This window comes from Prinia subflava, chromosome 1 (genome assembly GCF_021018805.1).
Source record: "Prinia subflava isolate CZ2003 ecotype Zambia chromosome 1, Cam_Psub_1.2, whole genome shotgun sequence".
Classification (NCBI taxonomy): Eukaryota; Metazoa; Chordata; class Aves; order Passeriformes; family Cisticolidae; genus Prinia; species Prinia subflava.
In genome coordinates, this window is record NC_086247.1 from 114,420,718 (window position 1) to 114,442,036 (window position 21,319).

Below are 21,319 nucleotides of genomic sequence, written 5' to 3' on the forward strand. Positions count from 1 at the left end.
GCCCTTAGCTGAGTGCTTTGTCCTTGTGTCCAAATGCATGAGAAAGCCCATTAGCAAGGCTGCTCTCTGCATTTTCCTGGTCTTTCCCTAACACAGCGTGCTGGCGAGCATGGCATATAGACCACATGGAGTCATCTTCCATCTAGATGGGATTTCTAGCTGCAGGTCAACACTGGCCCTCCCAGGCTAGATCTGTAGATATCACGGTGTTGTGCTACTGGACTTGGCTGATGCTGCTAGGAAACATACTCTGATTATTCTTCTTGCAGGCAGCTTGGCCTGTGCTAGGAAGTCTGCCTACCTCTCCTCCAAAGACTCTTTCAACTATTTTTTGGCTGAAAATAGTAAATGAAGCAGTGTATCTGTTTTCAAACTATATGTAAATGACTAAATTTAAACTGAAGAACCTGACCAAACCTGAAATAGCTGATGCAGTTCGCTGAGCTTTGTCTGTGACATAAACCTTTATACTCCATCTCTAGATGATTATGAGTTGACTGTATTTTATGTTTTTTGAGGACCACAGCTATATGAAGCACAACATAATTTGACTTGTTTTTCACCCAGTCATTTCCCCCCATGTCCAAATTCAGCTCTGCTCTGCTTGCAATTGTTGTGCTAATAATCATGTTAGTTTCTAAGCATCACCACATGCATTACAAAGTAGTACTTAATTAGCAATTTGATTTGAATTAATCAAGGTTTTTTGTTAACTCAGAAAAAGACATAAAGATTGGATTAATGTTCATTTTAATTTCCTCTTCCTTTGTGTTTAGAATAGATTTTGTGTCACTCGGTGCATAAAATATTCTCTTTCTTAAAAAAAAGTGTGTGTGTGCAGCAATTGTTTTAGTATTGGTTAAAGCAATGAGTTTGCTTGGGTTTAAAACACTTAGCATGCCACAAGTTTTTAATATTTCAGAAATATAGTCCAGTAATTATGTTAGGCTACAATATTAAAATGTTTTTATTGAAATTATCACTAAAATTTGTTAAATTTTTATATAAAAGTGTGGATGTTTGTGACTGTGCACTGCTGCATACATGCCCCTTTGGAAATCAGTGAGGACTCAGGAATGTCATGAAGACTTACCATTCCACAAATTGTTTCCTTATTCTTCTACCTTTCACTGCATTGTGACACCATTCTCTTCTGCTGTTTATGTAGCAGGTCTTAGAATATATGTCTAAATTTTAAACATTTTGGTGTGATAAAAAGAAACAAACCTTTTTACATTTATACTATTTCGGTTTGGAGAATAAAGTGACAATGCAAAAACTGTTTTGAAGGTATAGTTTTTTTAAGAGTTGCTGAATGTTTAATTTGTTAGTGCATCAAAGCTTTTCAATAGAATTCAGAATGTAAGGGAGGAAGAGTTGTCAAAGATTATCTTGTCCATTTCCAGGCCTTAGAGTTACCTGTCACTTCTGACAGGTATTTGACCAGTCAGCCTTAAAAATGCCACGTTATAGGAACAGTTTGGAAACAGCAGAAATACAAAAACTGTCTTTGCAGCCAGCAGTCATATGTCTGATTGAGTCTTTTTTTTTTTCCATATGAAGATGGAAGTTAGTCTGTAGATGCTTGCAGAAAATTTTTGTCTTTGCTTGAAAGGGTTTATACTTGAAGTATGTCTGCTTTCTAGGGGATATTAGATTGACATATGCCTGTGCATGTATGGGATGTATGTGATGCTTGAAATTTTCAGACCCAATCTTCAATGTCATATAAGGGCTCTGATAGCACTGAGTCCAGAATATCCCCAAAAGCTGTTTGTTAAGTACGTTAAAACCTGATACATAGAGTATGAACACATACTTCTCTCTGCAGGATCCCAGATAGATTCAATAGTTAAACACTTAATTACTGAAAATTTCCTCCCCGCAGTGGAAATATGTAAAAGTTATGGGTTTTCTCTTATGTTGCATCCTTTCCCCCCCTTTTTTTTTCTTTTTTATTTAATTTGAGCTGGATAATAAAAAACATGGAGACAGAGAAGGAAAGAAATGAGAATAATCAGAGGTCTACAGAACATGATATAAAAAGTAAGATTGACATGATTTTAAGTGTAATGTTCAAAACTGGACCTAATTACTCCAATTGAGAATCTTCTTGGTACCAAGTAGAAAGCATAAAAAAATCTGCAGAATTATTCTCTTTGTTTATATACTGGGATCAGTATGATGTCTACTTTTTCATAACAGCATGATATTGTAGCATCATATTCTGTTTCTGATCCAGCAAAATCTCCATATCTTTTGGTGCAGAGCTAGTCACTAGTCCTTCGCTAGTCTGTGCATTTGTATGGTTGTTTCTCCTTGCTCAGAGAACTTTTCATTTTAAACTTCATCCGTTCTTTCAGTTTGTCCAGTTTCTCAACTCTTCCTTTGACACCAGCTGTCACTTCCATTGGCACAGCTCTGTGTATGATGTATGTGCTGCAGTATGATGGACGAGGTGAATGTATTGCAGTCCAGGCACTGTTAATAGGCACTCTGTCTATCCATTATGCAGATTATCGTTGTAATTCAGTGACAACATTGAGTGGTTTTGGAACAAGGTCAAAAAGGAGCCTGATAAAATTGTGCTCACTACCCATTTTTGGTTCAGCAAAGACTCAAAGCAGTTACCAAGGTGAGTACCATTTTTATGGTCGGTTATTCAGCCAAATGGTTGTGATTTTGTCTAGCTCACACTTCCCTAGCTTTCTTGCAAGATGTCATAAAAAACATTGTCGAAAGCCTTGCTAAAACCCACACAGGTAACATCTACTTCTTGTTCCTAATGCAGAGAAGCTGTTACCCTCTTACTGAAAAATATGTATTTGTCTAGCCTGTTTTTTTCCCCTGCCTATTTCATGTCAGTTATTACTTATTTTATTGGTAGTTTCTCAGCGGAAATAGGTTGTCTTTTTTTTTTTAATAGAAATTCAATTGACTAGTATAATGCTGTAATTGTAAATGTCTCTAATAAAGAAGATTAATTAAACACTCTTTACAAATGCCACTAGAGAGCTCTATATTTCATGAAGACAGAAAAGTTAATTCTTCTAGACAGCAGTATGACAAAACAGAGATAAATAAAAGATCAGTATCTTTATTTTATTTAAACCTATTTTTTTTTTCTAAAGACTTTTAGATTCCTTTTGGAAGTTAAAACCTGAAACAATTCAGGTTTCACTTTTCCAAAAACAAAGTATATCTCGATTTTACAGTCTTGATAGTTACCAATGAAGAGATAGACAGTGCAAGTATACAGGATATGAACGAAGACAGAAGTTTTCTTCATGGCAGGGACACACATTTCCAAAGGTGCTTTTGCTCAGTAATGAATGTAGATGAATGCTGGAAAAAAAAAGTTAATTGGTTCATAATTTGAACATTTTTTGTAGGAAGACTTTTCCACTTAGCTTTCCTTTTCAACTGTTATGTTTTTATACAAGAAGGTGGAATTTGTTTCAAGAATCAATCAGATGAACAGGGAAACTGAGGCAGTAGTTTATAAGGAAAATGTGAAAATAAACTGTATCAAATCTCTGAGCCTCCAGAGAGATTTGTAAAATACTGGACTCTAGAATGAAGTGTGGGTATGAGCACAGTTCAAATGAATAAATATCAACCTAATTCTTTTTTCAATGTTTGGAATATTTTGAATATTCCAGTTTCATAGATTTCTTCAAAACATAAACATCTGTCTTTCTCCTTATCTGAAAGAAGTCTCTCTGAGACTTCAAGGCATCTGCAAATTATTGTTTCAAACAATAAGTAGTATAAAGGTAAAAAAGTTCTTTTTTTATCACACCGACATTTTTAAAAGTTAGACATAAATTCTAGTACCTGCTACATAAATAGCAGAGAAGAATGGTGTCACAATGGAGTGAAAGGTAAGAAATAAGGAAACAGTTTGTGGAATGCTAAATCTTCATGACATTCCTGAGTCCTCACTGATTTCCAAAGGGATATGTATGCAGCAGTGCACAGTCATGATCACCCACATTTTTATATAAAAATTTAACAAATTTTAGTGATAATTTCAATAAAAATATTTTAATGTTCTAGCCTAACATAATTATGGGACTATGTTTCTGAAATATTAATGATCTGTTGCATGCTAAATGTTTTAAACCCAAGCATACTCATTGCTTTAACCAACACCAAAACCATTGCTGCATACACACACACATCTGTTTTAAGAAAATATTTTATGCACTGAATGCATTGAAGAATACTTTTCTCCATAATCTTCTCACAAAATTATGTTCTTTATATCGTTATGTAAGTCATTTTGGTCCCTCTCCTATGGTGAGTAAAAGTGACACTGAACTTACATCCCATTCTCTTCTAGTCAGGGTACTTTTGGTCTTCTAAATCAGCCAGTGTCCTACTCAAAAGAGAAAAAGCAGTACATAATATTGCTTTTTAAAATTATTAGTTATTTTCTAGGTGGAGTAAAGTATATCATAGCAAATTTATTTATTATTCTCAGATTATTAATGACATACTATAGTTTTTTATATGCAAGTATTATGTAAATGGACCACATTTTTTTATAGAAAGGTTATAGCTTTACAGTTTATATAACTGCTTTAACACTTTAGGATATGTTCCACTGATCTTTGAACAGCTTCTGTAGTCGGTCTGTCAATTATTTTTAGAGTGAGGTCTTTTCCGTTCAAACATTTCAAGCAGGTTTCCTTTCTTGATGGACAGTGACATCTGTCACCAGTTGGTATCAGCTGGATTTTTGTTCTTTTTCCCCCCCGCCTCAGCTTTGCCTGATTTATGAGTTATTGTTAACAATTAGTCTTTTGAGTATGAGGTTCAATATTGAAAATGTTGAAAGGAGATTTAAGTTTGAAATGTCCATGCAGCTTGACCCTTCTCTCTTTTTGCTTTGATTCCTTTGATGTGGAGCAGGTGAACTGCTTCTCTTCAGTAACTGTGCACTGACTGTTCAGGGCACAAGAAGTGGGTTCAAGTGTGCCAGGATTGGAATGCTCCCTTAAAGGCAGTTCAAGAGTCATCATTAGTGGTTTTCATGCCATGCTCCACTGCAGTCACTGCTATTGTGGCATCTTGGACATAGCCTTAGTGTTGGAGTCCATGTTTCCATGGATCCTCCGCAGAGAGTGAGAAGTACAGAGATAGAATTAAAACCTTTAGAAAAATTAGAATATATAAAAGCTTTAAATGCATAAAGTAGAAATCTAACCCTCAGCTTTAAGTTTTACATGCCCTAAGTCCTAGTTGTCAGTGTAGAAGGACCCAGCTTCAGGCCTAGTGATAGAGTATAGACACAACAAAAATAGAGTAGAGTACTGTTTATAATTTTTAGAATGAATTTTATGTACAACAAGGTAGAACCTTATGCTAGTAAGATAGAGTTTTGCGTTAATAGATATGCTATGTGCGTAGGTTTTGATACTGATTTTCGTAGTTTTACAAACTTTAGAATTGTACCTAGATTAGTTAGTGTGTAGATAAAAAATATGAATATGCATTTTGCAATTTGGGATAAAAAGCCTCTGTGTCAGTCGGTCAGTGGATCGATTGATTGATCAATTCGATCTATCGATCCAACCTCCACCTCCTGCAGCCTGAGGAAGGAGCCTTGCCAGGGAGCCAGATGGGATTCTAAAGGTATCATCTATTGTAGCCTGGGGTCTGGGCCCTGGGGTCCTGTCCCTTCCCCCTGCGAGGGTTCGGGACCCCGGGACCCCTCCTTGTCCCTGCGATCCCGTCCCTTCCCTTTTCCCCTGCGGCGTTTGCCCCGGGACTCTGTTCGGGGCTGCTGGGGAGTCTGAGAGGGTTCAGGACCCCGGGGCCTCCTTCCTGTCTCTGCAACCGGGAACTGCAAGGGTTTGGGACCCCGGGACCCCTCCTTGTCCCTGCGACCCTGCTTTCGGGAACTCTGCCGAGTTGGGGACCCCCCCACTGCCACTGTGATCCCTGCGGCCGGGACCCCTGTCTGGGATCTGTGATCTTGTGCTCCCTTTCTGTTATTGTGACCCCACGGTTGGAAAATCCTGCTTGGGGTCAGATGGGAGGCTGATTTACCTAGAGGCTGTAATGTCAGATATGTGCTTTGCTTATAGTCTTACTAGAGTTTTGCTTGTTAAGAATTCTATGCTTTGTTTGCTGTTTCATTAGAGTTTTGTGTGTTAAGATTTCTATGCTTTAGTTGTTTTATTTGTAGTTGTTTTATTTAAACTTTGCTTGTTTATGTTTATAATTGATCGTATTGTAAGACTGCTCTTAGAACTCCCGCACCTTCAAATACATGCTTTGTAAATAAACCACTCTGCTTAGATACTAAAATGTTGTAAGACCCTTTAGAGACTCTAACCCGTAAAATGACCTCGGCACCTTAGTCCAGTACTGAAGTATAGAATGACCTTTTCCCACCTGAATTTAAAGAGAAAACCTTGACAAGCCATCCCTTGGCTTGTAAAAGATTTGGGACTAGAACAAAGGATGGGGAAGTAGTTGAAGCAGACCATTATGCAGACAATGGTATATATTGTCAGTGCTCAGGGATGTAGTGAAATTTCTGAGGAGAAAGTTTCATTCACTCTGCTGTATCCTAATAAAGTCAAAATACTTCATGGAAAAAATTTTGAAAGAATGTTGTCTTAGATACAGGACAAATTGTCTTATGCAGACTTGGTAAGAATTGTAAGTATTTAGGAATGTATTAGCTCCTGGAACTACTTAAATATTAAAGATACTAATTTTTTTTAATCTGATGTATTTATATAATTTATCTCCTTTATCATGCTTTACTCTGACAAGTTGGAGTAAAAAGAAACATGAATTTATTTACACACAACAGAAATAACAGAAATAATATTTAGAACAATAGGAGACCGTAAAAAGTCTTACTTCAAAATATGTTGCATTAAAATAGAAGCAATAGCAGGGACAGGAGATTTCTATTCATTCCAGAAAAAACTATAAACATCCACAGAGGCAGAATTTTACATGCATTAAAGAACCCTGTGCTATGAACAAGATGTGACACTTAAATGGTACAAGCAAAGAATTTGTGTTCCTTGTTTTGATTTTCCTTGCTCTCCTTTGGTAATGCCAGTAACATTTGGTCATTTCAGTCTCAGTGTCCCAGTTGAGTCTGAGTCTTCTCCCACGCCACACAAGTTCATGGAGAACTGAAATAAATTTCACTTTGCAACTAAAGTTGAGCCTCTTTTGCCCTTGAAATATTTTTCCTGGTCCTTATCTCACTCACGAAGCCTTTGTTAATTTTTTTATTCCTTTTCCCTCCTTTACCCAGCTGTGGCAGGGGAGGGTGAGCGAGCGACTCTCGTGGGTCCCTGGCATTGGGCCAGTGTCAAACCATAACAACATCATATCAAGTTCACTTCATATTTTACTACATAACGTGACAGTTATGCAGGTTTTGCATTGTCCAGAATTGGACTGCTCTTTGTTATCTACCATGGAAGAGAGCAAATCTACCAATGCTTGTCCATTGGAACCTACTACCTTCGTCCAATCTGTTATTTTTCCTTTGTTCAGTATTCACTTCTTCTCTGTCTTTTGTTTCATTTTTCTCACTTTCAGTGCTTGTTGTGAAAAGGCTGTCATCAAGAACAAAGCCTTATATGTAAAGGATAGAAATAATTTGTTTAGTTTAAGAGTTTAAAAGTCTTGCTCTAAATTTAGAATCAGTAACTGAACCAGGTACTGTGCAGTCCTGGACTAACAGCTAAGTCTAGTTTCATGTGTCTATACACAAGTGACACTTCAATGTTTGGATTTTCTAGTGAGTGTTGGAAAAGGACAATATCTAACATTGCCTTTTTGTTCCTTCTTGTCAGAAAAATGATGAGAAGTTGAGTCTGCATAGTAGCAGCAGTGGAGCAGCCAGTTGCAAAAGTGAGTTTTCAGAAAATACTGACCTTCCAGTTGAGAGTTGTCAGTCTGCACATGGAAAAGATGAGGAAAGAACATATAAAGCAATCCTGCTAGCTAGGACTATGGAGAAAGGTAGACATTAGCAAAAGAAGCATCAGCTGCCATCATGCTGGTCAGAGGTGGGTTAAAATATTCTTTGTTTTCATTTTTGTGTGCAGTTATTTTCTCTGAATTAGCCAATGGCACAGACATAGTGGACAATTCAAGCGGCTCCAGTTTAAGTAATTTGACACAGTCTGCAATGGGTAAGATTCTTCAAGAATGAAGTGTGTGCACCACTTTCTAACAGTAAAGCAGTTGTTTAGTCCAATATAAGAGAGTATTTCACTATTTGTTGCAAGTTCACAATCTGTTGTTACCTAAGTAAAGAAAATAATTGTGCCTCTGTGACAGCCATGTCCAGTTTAATACCTTTGGTGTCACCAGCACTTTGTGTAGCTTGTCCTATTTTGCAGTAGCAACTATGAAAACTGAAATATTATTTGGCTCATTGAGAAAGAAGGTGGTTTGAAATTTAAGCATAAGATGACTAATATTGATAAGAAACAGATGGAGGAGTGTGAAAAAGAAAGTTGAAAGAGGCAAGCTTTAGCTGTCTGGAAGAATTGACTGAATGGAACTGAAGGAATGTGTAGATTTTAATTTGGACAGAATTATGTGACAAAGCACAGCAGTAATTCTGCTTATGGTTATTTATGGTAATCAAATTGGAAAGCACCAGCTGTGTTGGGTGTTATCTTAAGTAACAGTTTTTAGGGATTATATTTCCAATTTGAAAATTTTTAAAAAAATGAAAAAAACCTAGCTCTAACCACTATGAGTTTGCTTGCTATATTTTGATCTACCTATTGAATGCAATGGGATTCTGATTAGAGAAAATCAAAGTCCACTTTATACTAGAAAGAAAAAAAGATGAATATCAGAGTTAAGCAAAATTTAAGATTTGCATTCATAAAATATGGGAATGATTTAGATGTACTTTTAAAAGGTAAAGGGAATGTAGCTGTCTGAAGATTAGAAAACATTATTGCTGCATCCCAGGCTTCAAAAATGTAGAATAACATTAATTTATTTGTTTATAATCCTATTTAGTAGCTGGATTTTATTTAAAATTTTGTCCCAGGTACTGAAGAAATATGACCCGTTTTTACTGAAATGTCTAGCCATTAGTGCAGGACAAATAAATGGTTTGGTAATTCTACTTAACACCCTTTAAAATGATTTGCTAATTGTAACTGGATAGCCTGCCATTTTGAAGGCTGGAGGACCTGTGGCTAGCCAGCCCTGAGATTATTGTAAATGTCTTCTTAAAAAATAATTATTTCAAAAAGCACTTTTTGTAGTCATTTTCCTCTGCTAAGAGAGTAACAGGAGCAGGCTGCAGGATACAGGGAAGCCTTGAATGACTGTGGGAAGGTGTTGCATACACTGAAGCCCTAAAAAAAAACAGTTTCCAGGGACAAAGTTCTATTTTGTATCCATAGTGAAGAATAATACATTGTGTGTCTCACAGGAGTGTAATGGGCTAGTGGGCTAGTTCACCAATGTGCACAGGAATTTGAAGCCTTTGTGTAGTTTGTAACTTGCCACACCCAAAGCATTTGTGGTAATGATCTCCTTGTAGTTAATTTTTCTTTGTTAAGATTTAGAAATTAACAAAATATAAGCTTTTCCTAATATTTCAATATTACCATGCTGTATGCCATAATTTTAATTAAATAATTTAAGTGGAAAGATCCAGTCAGTTCCTATCAGTCCCAGTAGCTTTAATCAGCATTTCTAGAAGTCATTATCCATTTTTCTTCTGGCATAGAGTCTAATTATTATATAGATGCTTAAGGATTGCTTTTTCAGGAAAATAACTCTGCAGTCTTACATTCTTAGATCAGCTGTAGTTTCTACTTCATGTTGAAGTCAGTGTTATAGATCAGTTGTAATTAATGCTGGCAAATGTTTCTACTTTCCAGGAGTAAAGAAAAGATAGCTTTAAAAAAATAATTATAAGGTCAGGATAATTGGGTATTGCTTGAGATATGCTCCATTCATTAATAATAAGTGGCTAACAGAGTTTGCATTATCAGCCATGGTTTTGTCAAGCATGCCAGCATTACAGGGGAAATGTGACCAACTCTGATCTAGCTAACTTGGAAACTGCTAACACGAAGATGAAAATTTTAGTTTCAGGTATATTGGTGAGGATTGTGAAAGGATTTGTATAATTGTGCTGTCATCACATCATTCTCAGAGAAAACGTGATCATTCTAATTTAAAACTAGGGTGGTATTTTGCAAAAAGGTGTGATACACTGAGCTGTTCAGTAGCACAGAAGCTGGTATGGATTTGTCAGTGTACTAGGGGTAAAATTTTTTATAGTCCAATACTGTCATAATATTTTTAACGACTCTGCATACTCAGTGTTTTTCAATTATGCTTTAAGAAAAGGATTATTCTTCTTAGTATAGAATGTATAGACAATGTATTTCTACAAGACCAGGTCCTTTAACAACTCCCAAGATTGCCAAGTGCAGGGTGTGCAGATTCTGGAATAGTTACTCTTGGTACTTGAAATGATTAATTCTACAGGAACAAGATTCTGCACATTTCAGAAGCATAGAGGCAGCACTGACAGATGCATTTTTCTTTTCCTGAAGTCATTATAATTTCAAATTATAAAGAATGACAGAGGATAGGGACATACTGAGTCAAAAAGCTGTGAAGAATGATGGAATGGCAACAGTTTATTAGTCGCTCTTTTTTTCTTAGTTTAAAATTACAAGGTTCTCAACTTTACTTTAGTCATATAAAAGGGGTTTTACTTGCATTTGGTATACAGTGTAACCATACCTTCACTTCTGTTGGTAAAACCAAGTAGCAGGAAAATACGTATATGTCTTAGTGCAGAGTACTCTAGTAGAGCTGGAGTGCCAGTTGGGTGAGAGTTGAAAAATTTACTTTTGTCTAGGAAGGCTCTTTTGGACAATATTTTTTGTTTCCCTTAATCATGTTCATTTACATCACAATCAGGACAGTGTCCTAAATACATTGAAAGACAATTCTGTTTAAAACATGCTATTAGAAAACTCTGGTCTAAGGGCTTTATGTACTCCTAACCTTCCTCCCAATATAGAGGTAGCATGCAATAGATTCTTTTCAGAATTGCTCAGCCTTTTCAAAACATTAACAAGTCTCAAAACACAATCCTGTTGTGCTGCTGTATCTTGTTTAAAAGCTTTTCTCTTACTCATAATTTCATTTATGTATCCACTATTTGGAGGAATCTCTGCACTTATGTATCTTGTGACCAATAAGCAAAGACATTGATATCCAGGATTTCTTTCCTGAATTTCTGCAACCCAATACTATTCAAAGTTACCATTCAAAGTACCAAAGTTACCAAATGAAGATAGCACAGATATGCCTGAACAATATTCTAGTGATGTAACTCTAAAAGGGTCTCCTATATCTTTCTTTGAGAAATGCAACTGGTTTATACAGTGCCTGGTCTTGAGCCTTGTGCAGATAATGCTCATATCCAGTTGAATAATTGGGGATTACTAGAACTGGGATACTCTCTAAATAGGAACTCTGTATGTTTTAAGTAACAGGTGATTTTGCTCATCACTTAGGTCACAAGTTTAGGTCATCGCTTAGCTCCAAATTTAACTACTTTTGAGCATAACAACAAACATTATGAAATAAACCTCCATTCAGTAATGCCATTTGTTTTCTGGAGCCTGTAATTTGGGCTACATTGCAGGCAGCTACCTTATATCTAGAAAGTTCTGTGGTCACAGAGATGAGCCTTTTTATTTTTTTTCATTCAGGTCAGTTGTATTTGATGGATTTGGTGACTTGAGAAGACATTCCTGCTTTAGATAAGATGACTAGACAGTTTGGTAAGTTTTTGGAATAAGATTGCCTGACATCTGCTGTATATGGTTTTCTGGTTTCAGATTGTGAAGAGAAAGTTTAGGGAATATCTTGAAAATTATTATTGCACCAAGAAACCTATCATTTCACAATGGGCTGTCTGTGAAGAACTTTGGAGACCTTAGTGTTTTGTAGGCTTGCTTTTCCTGATTTGTCTAAGATTCAGATTTCTCTTGAGACCTCAGGCTGATGGGATTTTATTTAAGACATCAGCCCAGTTTTCCTATATGATGCCTGAGTTAATTTTGAAGTATGTTTATGTCAGCTTTTGTTTCTATGCATGGAATCACTGCTCGGAAAATAACAAACTTAGTTGTTTGCTCTGCAAAACAGCTTAATTAACCTGATTGAAATTTTCCATTCCAGTTTACAGTGATTTGAAGGGCAGCTTACTAAGAGTATTTTGAATAAACAAAGGTAATTTCACCTTTCTCCTGAAAAGATCGTTGAGCTGTCATTCAAGAAACCACTCCCTTTGCTTCCATTTCATTCAAGGAGAAGTACTGAAGTTCTCTGCTAATACAAAATCTTGATTCAATTTTCCTGTCAGTCTGATCAAACTTGGAAAGGATTTCAGAGGTTTTGTTTTTTAGATACCATTTAAGTGAAAGTTAAAGCCTAAGCAAAAGTCACAATCTTCTCAGGTTTGTGTGATCTCATATCATCTTACCAGCTCTTTCCTTACCAGCTAAATTTCCTGTTTAGGTGCCTGCAAGAGCAGAACACTAAACTTCACATTAAAATGTATTTGTATGATTTTTACCAATGTTGATGCGTGTTAAGAAGTTAAAGTCTTAGAAGTTGCTCTAATTGCATCAGCTGCTAAAGACCAAATTATCAGTCAGAGAAATTACTTATGCCCCATTTGATACTTTTTTTAATGTCCTCAAGGAATCTGCATAGAACTGTTCAGAACAGGGAGGCTGATGAGAATGAAAAGCTTTTGCGTGTCTTTCACTTTCTAACAGGAGTGGGCACAAAACAGGAAAGAGATGGATGGTTTGTGTTTCATTTTCCCTGAGGTAATCTTGAACTGAAAAACGCCCTCTTGGAAGGCAATTGAACAAAACATATCGCCTTGCTCTTCCTGTCCTTGTCCAAGGAGCAGCCATGCTAAAAGGAAATATTGTCCAGGTAACCCTGAGCTGAACTTTAGGATACACCATGTGCTCCAGGACTTATGTGAGTTAACTTTCCTGCTCGTCTGTGCTGTTTCTTACTCCCTGTCTGGCTGTGTATGGTTCATATAGCTCATACATAGAAGGCTAGGGATTGTGAATAAAGTCATTAATGTTCCTTTAGTGTGTGGGTACATGTGTGCTTCTTACATTGATTTTTACATGTTTGAGTCTCCTTGTGTTTAGTTATTAAGTAAATTATTTCTCTGTGTTTTCGTAGTGAGTAACATAATGAGATTCCTCTCACAGATCTAGCTGCTCAGTGGGTCTCTAGCATAATAATAAGCAATAAAAATAGGCCTGAAGGGTGTTTACTATTGTTTAGTGATGTTCATAATCTTTGGGGTTTTGTTTTTAGCATTAATAAGTATTTTCCTAACTTTAGCATATGAATCAGAAAATATTGCATCTCTGCTGTGTACAATGAGTGGTGAGACAGACTCTTTGGTGTGAAATATCATGTACTTGTAAATACACTCATAAGACTGCAGATTAGCAAGTTAAATGTGGTGAGTCATCAAACTGATCAAGCAAATTTGGATATGACTCCTTTACTGATAAGAGACCATTTATTTGGAACAGCCAAAGGGGATAGTAATTCAAACTCAATTTTGTATATGAATACTTGAAAAGGGAGACTGTTTTTCCTAAAATTCTAGCAAACAGCTGTGTTCACACATAGCTTTCTAGCCAGGTGGCTTTTGTTACAGATTTTCTTGCATATATTCACATAATATATTATGGTATTTTTTGTGACAGTGTCTGAGTTTTTAACTCAAAATCCTTACCCCAAGCACCATGACTCACATTCACTCAGAGATTCTACTTTTGTATTTGTGTTATTGTGTCTGCACCCAAAGAAGGTAATATATCTGTTCCTTGAATAGGCACAGTAATATTTTTCATTTCCTTCATTTTCTAGGCAGTGGGCACTCCATTTTCTATTTTCCTGTCTCATTAACAAAGTTAATTGAAGGACTTTTGCTTCTGTGAGGGCCTAGTTTATTTGCTATTATGTAATTCAGCTGCTCTAATCAAATAGTCTTTTCTGCTAGCTACCACAGGATTTTGATATCTGTTTTGCTAAGTAAATCAGTGAGGATTAAAATGTTTCTTTTTCTTTCAATTTCTTTCTGTCTCTGTGTCTCCTTTTTAGGGAGACAAACTTAGCCTAAAGATGTATCTTTTCTTTTGGTTTTAAAGTGAATCTGTTTGACAGATGAAAGCCTCCTTCAGAATTTTTTTTTAATTCAGAAGATCTCAGAAAAGTAGGGAAAATATTCCAGAGTTCAACACAAAAGTATGTTTGAACAGAAAAGATGTAAGATTCTCAGAAATATATTTGCTCTACAGTTGCTCTAGAACTAATATAACAGTTGTAACAAGACCAACAATGGGAAAACTAGTTTGTTCAACATAAAATCTTTTTTTTTCTTATCTGCTGTTTGAGTGATTAGATGCTTCTGTTCTTGTTTAGTGATAATGTTTGTGATGCTACTAGTGTGGAAAAAAATCTCATGTAGACAAAGATGCAGGCCTTTTATTAAAATACATTAATTGTATTGGAAAATTGTAAGAATAACTTAATCTTGCTATGCAGAATTTCTGTTAGCAGAATTATCTTTTCATTAAACATACACTCAATCAAAATGAGATATCAGGATGATCTCAAATTACCATCCAAATTACCAGCAAAAGAATGGTTTTACAGGAATGATTTAAGACAAATGCTTAAGACTAATATTTGCTTTAAGGCAATGATTTCCAAGTGCATAAATAATAGATGTCATCAAACATTAGCTTTCCTTCTACACATTTTTTGGCAGTATGCAATAAATTATTTCAATGTTTGCATTCAGTTTTGTAGCTGAATAGAATGAATAGAATATAGCTGAATGTGTTAGACCAATAACTGGTCTTCCTTTTTCTTCTGTGTCTTCAGTAATGCATCAAACACATTCTTGATCATTAATTTTTCTGATCTTTTTGCACCAACCTTATTCAGAAATCCTGTTGTTTCTTCATTTCTGCTTTTCTTTCATATCTGGAAAAAACTCTCAAAATCACTCTTGGCCTTATCTGCCTCTGCCTTTACCTTTAACTCAGCTAGGTATTTATAATGATGGCATTGATTCTTTTCCTGTGTTTCTCATCAGACCCTGTTGGATTCAAATGCAATGTTTTATTTTTGCTTTCAGAACGGTTCTTAGCATAGCCCCAATCCAGTCTCCCATTTATCGCTTCCTAGCCTTACATCTTTAGTCCTGTTGCAGTCAGTAACGACACCTTCCCCATGCCTGAACGTTGAAGCAAGCACATTTTCTTTCTCTTTGCAGAAATCCACTACGATACGAATCTCTGCCCCTCACACAATCATTAGCCAGACTATTTCCTTGTCTTAATTTGTAACTACTCCTTGAAACTGTAGTTTTCCCTACTGTCACAGAAATAGATACAAATTCTTGCTGTACTTGGGTTATCCAGGCTGCCATCCATCGGGACATCACATTTGTTCTTTCAGTTCCCTGGTTCCTGTATCCATTTGTTATTGCTTATCTCAGCTAGTGAAATCTGCAGCCTGGGAAAGCATTTGTCTAGAGTTTAGAGAAGGATCTCGAATTGAAACATGCAGACCTGTATTTCTGACATTGAGATATTGCTATCCTGATGATGTAATGCCATTTTTTCCCCTACTTCATTAGTATTGACCAAGGAAAGAAAGTTTTATTGAGTAGAAGTCATTATATTTTTGGACATGCAGATTAAACCAGCCTTTATGTGACTTAAAAATGCACAGTTGTAAACTACTGAATTTGGACAGATTTCCTTTAGAGGAAACATGAGAAGGAGTCAGGGAATACGGATATTTTCTATATTACAATCATTGATGCTAAACACAATTAAAACTTTTCTTCTTTTTTTTTTTAGTAATTATAGAGATTATGTTAGTTCTGGATCAAGACTGCGATCAGGTAATTTTGTGCTTGCAAGAAATCCAAAGTTTAACTTAAATTAAACCTAACGATTTTCAAGGTTTTGAACATTATTACATTATTCTCTTGTTGCCTATAGAGTGCTTCCTCTTTTATTTCTTCCTCTTTAATGCCTATTGATCTGCTTTTGAGAGTACCTTCACTCACCCAGAGGTTCCACACTAAGAAAATTGAGTGTTTGTTCATGATGAGATGGCAGTTCCATAGTCTACCAGCTGTAGCTCTTTGCAATACAAAATAGCATAGTTTTATTTATGATTGTGTTTTAAAATGTTAGAAAAAGAGATAATTACATTTCGTATACAAATATGTTATCTGAATTATCATTAAGGTGCTTCTTAGAAGTATGAATTCCAATAGTGAATCAGTAAGATATTATGTTAATTGTAATTATCCCAGCTAAATCCCATTGCTTTATGCAATGGGAATTTCTCCTGTAGAATGAATATTTCATACAGCCCTTACAAATGATCATGTATTTACACATCATGATTGATGAATCCATTTGAAGTACTTTTCCTTTTACTGAGAAGCTTCACATGTCATAAGTTGCTAAGCTGTGATTTCAGAATGCGTATTGCCTGAGTTAAGTAATATTTGAAATGAAAATATTTTGATCAGTTAAGATACTGATCTTGACAAAAAAAAAAGCTTGTTGTCTGTACTAAGTTCCATTTTACAGCTTTTAATATAAAAACTGTATTAAGAATTTTAATTATGCAGTACAAATACAAATTTGATGTCAACCTTCAGTAGTTTCAGTGCTGTTTGCTAAAGGCTGCCATATAATAACAACACAGTTTAAACATAAGGTCTGCGAGCTATAATGATCTACAGAAAAATACTTTAGCTTTTGTTGATATTTTCAGTTCTGTGAGTAATTTTAGCAAATCCATTGTCTTTTCCCAGTGATGTTTTCCTTTCGTATAAAAGTCTTAAAAGCTTTGGTCAAGTCTTCAGCAGCCTATTCACACACGTGCCCTCATCTTTAAAATAATGCTATACTTCTGGATTTTTTTAAAAAACAAACCCTAACAAGGAACTTGGAGTGATCTGGAGTGTATGGACTTCATGGGAACTCCTGAAGTCTTTGAAGCACACAGATACTACAGGTAGACATTAAATCTGGTCCTTCTAGACTTTTAGGTCATATTGTTGCTGTCACACTAAAAAGAGAAAAAGCTCCATAAGTTGAATAACAGGAAAATCCAGATTATGTCCTACATGGTCATTGCTGTTTGCTGTTATCATTCTAAATATATTTCTAGTAAGAAAAAAAAAAATTGAAGACCTACAAAAGAAAAGTCCCTGCTTTATTTACTCTTGCTTTGTAATACAAGCCATTGACTGGGAAAGAGGAGACAAATACCACAGAACAGGGAGCAGTGAAAATGGGAACATGTCAAAGAAGTAAAGGTTTTATGAGCGTCCTGACATAACTGAAGATTTTAACACTAAAATAGCAAGACCATACTGGGTACTTTTGGGCCTTTAACATAGCAGTATTGAAACAGTTGGTAGAGAGGTGAAAATGAGGCAAAAAGAGCTAAATCAAAATTTTTCTTCTAGTGGCGTATATTTTAGATTATTCTAACATGGCTTCCACTGTCACCTTGAGCAGAACCAACTTACATTCTTATTTAAGTGACTCCGAGGAAAGGCAAAGCTTCTTTTCCCCTTACTGATTATTAAGAGAAGACCTAGGGAAAATATGTCAAACTGAATTTCACTTGACTTTCTCAAGACATCTGCCAAAAGGCAGTGCAACAAAAAAACCCAACAATATAGATGATTCTTCCTGATCCTACTAGGAATGCATCTCCCTGTGGTAGAGAAGGATGTTTTCTATATCACTTTGTGTCTGTGAGATCACAGTTCAGATCCGGATGGTCTTTAGACACTAATATTTGTGAATGTCTTTCTTCTTATTAAACTACCCAGCACAGAAATTCATCAGTTAAAGTGGTAAAAGCCTTGGTCTGCTGTGGACTAGATAGTGTTGGTATTTGGGTTTCATTCCCCTCTCAGTAGAATTTTTAGTCTTGACATAAGGTCATTCTGGGAAAAAAAAAAAAAAAGAAAGAAAATTTTAGTGGTTGTAAATTTATACATAAGACTTGATGATCCTTGGGGTGTTTCTGTGAGACTGAATGTTAGAATGTCTAAATTACTACTTTGGCCAAAGCTCTTTGCTTAACTTCCAGGTCTAATAAAACTTGGAAAAGATTATTTTGTGAACTAATGTTCTTTAGTGTACACCAAGCGTTTTACAGTGAAAGTCTGCTGATAAGCTGTTATTTAATCTCTGGGCCTGACAATGTGTATGATTTTAATATACAAGATTAAAAATCCTAAACAATAGATTTACCTCATTGAAATTGTCCATCTCAGACATATTATTATAATGCTCAGGGTAGAATGAAAATAAATGTCATAACATCAAAATATATTAAAAAATAGATTGTGTTAAATGTAAAAAAAACAGTTAAGAAAATTATGTTTCTTGTATATTTATTCTTTTGAATAAATGTGACAATATTTTAACAATTGTTAAGGCACATTAATACTGTTTTCCTCATGGAATAATTTAGTGATTCAGAGAAAGGGATTTTCTTTTGAAACGCATTGTCACTTACATTGTCTCATTGTTCCAACGTTTTAGGTTATCCTTTTTTTACTCCTAGCATTATTGGGTAAACAACTCAGGCATTCCAACTCAGTATTTACATGTACGAGTTTTAAACACTGTATGCTATTAATGTACTGAGGGAACAAAATGAGCTGCCCTCCAGATTTTACTCTTGTCATCTACGGCTTCGGCAGGAATTGCTGAATCACAAAGGAAGGTGTGTCAGATCAGTGACCCTGTTCAGATTCTTATTCAGCTGCACAAAATTATCTTCATCACCCAAGTATGCATTCCTGTTGCTTCTGGCATTTGGTACTTTTTAGTCATTTGCTGTTGTCAAACTGATGTTACTGCAAAGTGCTGCTAATTTAGTTACTGTTCTTTAAAAACAACAGAACTTGACATTTTTGCAGATGGCAGGATGCTTTAAAAGTATATCATTAAAATAAAGACTGACTTTGAATATTAGTATGTGGAGGATGGCAATAATTGAGTCATATAAAAAAAAAAGCTGTGGCTCGCCTCAGAAAAATGGATTGTACAGTAAAGTATTTTTACACCATTCTGTCATACCAGCAATATGACTATTTAAGGTGACAATATCATATACTGACATGGAGAGTTAATAAAATGCTTTCCTCTGTAGTAATAGTTTCAAAATAACTTTGAAGTTATATTTTAATTATCAGTACATAGTAATACTCTCTTGGGAGTTTTAGTGCAGCAGATGAAATCCTGATAATGTTAACTACTTTGAAATGTCAGATATTTTTCAAATTTAAATTTGTTTTAAACTAAGTTCAACTGTTTCATAGTGAGAGAGAGCTGAATTTACTTCATGCTGATTCCAAAGCAAAATTGGAACTGAGCTGATACAAAATCTACCTTGAACTCTCACCTAAAAATGTGATTGGAACCTCTTTATTCTGCAGACAGATGGTTACCTTGCAGATATTTGAAAAAATTCCTGTTCTTAAATAAACAGCTTTTTATTTTCCAAAATGAAATGTTTACATTTGGGATGTGATGTTTATCACCTCAGGGCTTTTGAGATTGATCAGCCAAATTTATTTCATTTTGTTTAGAAACAGAATAACATAACTGAACTTGGGTGTGCTTTACATGTCTCTCTCTTTTTTTTTTTTTTTTCTTTTTACTTGTCAAGCTTATCAAAACAGGTAATACAAGAATTAAGTTGTCAAACACAAAGGAAACAATTATTTAAAATAATTGGAAATTATATCCTCCTATCAGCAGAAATGAGGCAGTTCAATTTTACATGGTATGTTAGGAGTATGTCCAAGGTGCTCATTGCTGAGCCTGTCCTCTCTATTGAAGAAGGTTTTCTCAAGTGGCTTACTAATTAATATGAGTTATTGTAATGTGAATGCTGAAGAACCTAGAACTAGCAGCAGCTCAAAAACTGGCTCAGAATTGACCACTGAAGCAGTAGCATCAGCTTTTCTCTGATTTCAGAGAAGCCAGAATCCATACCTGTACTTGTTCCATGTGTTCCCAATGCCTCCCTTGCACTTGTTTATGTTCTCACAAATCTAAGGTCGAGTATTTTTTATAATATATAGCTGTTTTCTCAAACTGCTACATATTCCAGCTGACAGTTCTAAACTGAAGTTTGCAAGAAAGAGTTCTTGCCTGTTAGTTCTTGGCTGCCAGCAGCCTTCCCTGTTTCCATGGGAACAAGAATCAGAGTGATCTCTGGAAAACAATGTAAGAGAAAGCTTTTTAAAAAGCATTATGTAAATCCTTGGCTTTTTTTAATTATTATTTTTTTAACTGATCTGACAAGTGATTTCATTAAAACAAAAGCTAAAATTGGACACTAGTGCCCAAGGCAACTCCCAAGTTTCTCAAGCACTGGACTTGTTCTTTACCATTTCTGCTTCAGAATATCCCAGTATCCCCATGGCACATTAACTACACACAATTCATTGCAGTGGTATGTAATCCATAGAATATGTTGTCGGCCTTTCCTAAGGCATCATTTTTTTTTTACTCTCTTAAAGGCTAAGGAACATTCAACTTCTGACTTAAAGCATACGTGTAAAGCCTTGTCTGCATGAAAAAGGAGTGGTATCTGTCTGTAAAAAAAAAAACCAAACCAAAACCTGCATGCCCGCAGCTGTCTGGAGAAGTCTTTTGTGCTTAGCATGTGACTTTGATCCCTGGTTTGTCAGAGCAAATCAGGACTCCCGTGAGGCCAATAAAACCATTCTGGATTTATAGCTGTCTAAGAGCAGTAGTTTGTTCCAGTGGGATTAACATTTTATAATGTGTACTATGTCAGTGTTTGAATGTGAATCATTAGTGGTCAACCCCTCCCTAGGTAGTCAAAAAGCTTCCTGAATTCAGTGGAGTGGCACTTCATGAATTTACATCAATGAAATTATTATAAAGTGTATATTAAACACTAGTATAGAAAATCATAGTTTTTCAAACAGTGTCTGCAGGTATAAACAACTATAAAGAAACAGCATAAGAGATAATTAAAAAAAAAAAAAAAAAGAGTAGTAACTTACCATAGAATGGTTGTCAGACTGGGTTGGTGTCATTGCAGTGACCAACAGCTGAAACTGTACATTTACTGTTGGAGCATAGAAGTTATTTTAAAGGAAAAGATATCCTTTGAACTCTCT

The 21,319-nt window shown here is 35.5% G+C and overlaps 1 protein-coding gene across 1 annotated transcript in view; it reads left to right on the forward strand.

The window, feature by feature from the left end:
- NEK10 (NIMA related kinase 10) overlaps positions 1-21,319 on the forward strand; it is a 90,623-nt gene that overhangs the window by 52,084 nt on the left and 17,220 nt on the right. The window contains 5 exon segments of the mRNA XM_063390851.1: positions 7,839-8,007; positions 8,094-8,180; positions 15,972-16,015; positions 16,116-16,280; positions 18,850-18,948. Coding sequence (XP_063246921.1) covers positions 7,839-8,007; positions 8,094-8,180; positions 15,972-16,015; positions 16,116-16,280; positions 18,850-18,948 — 564 coding nt within the window.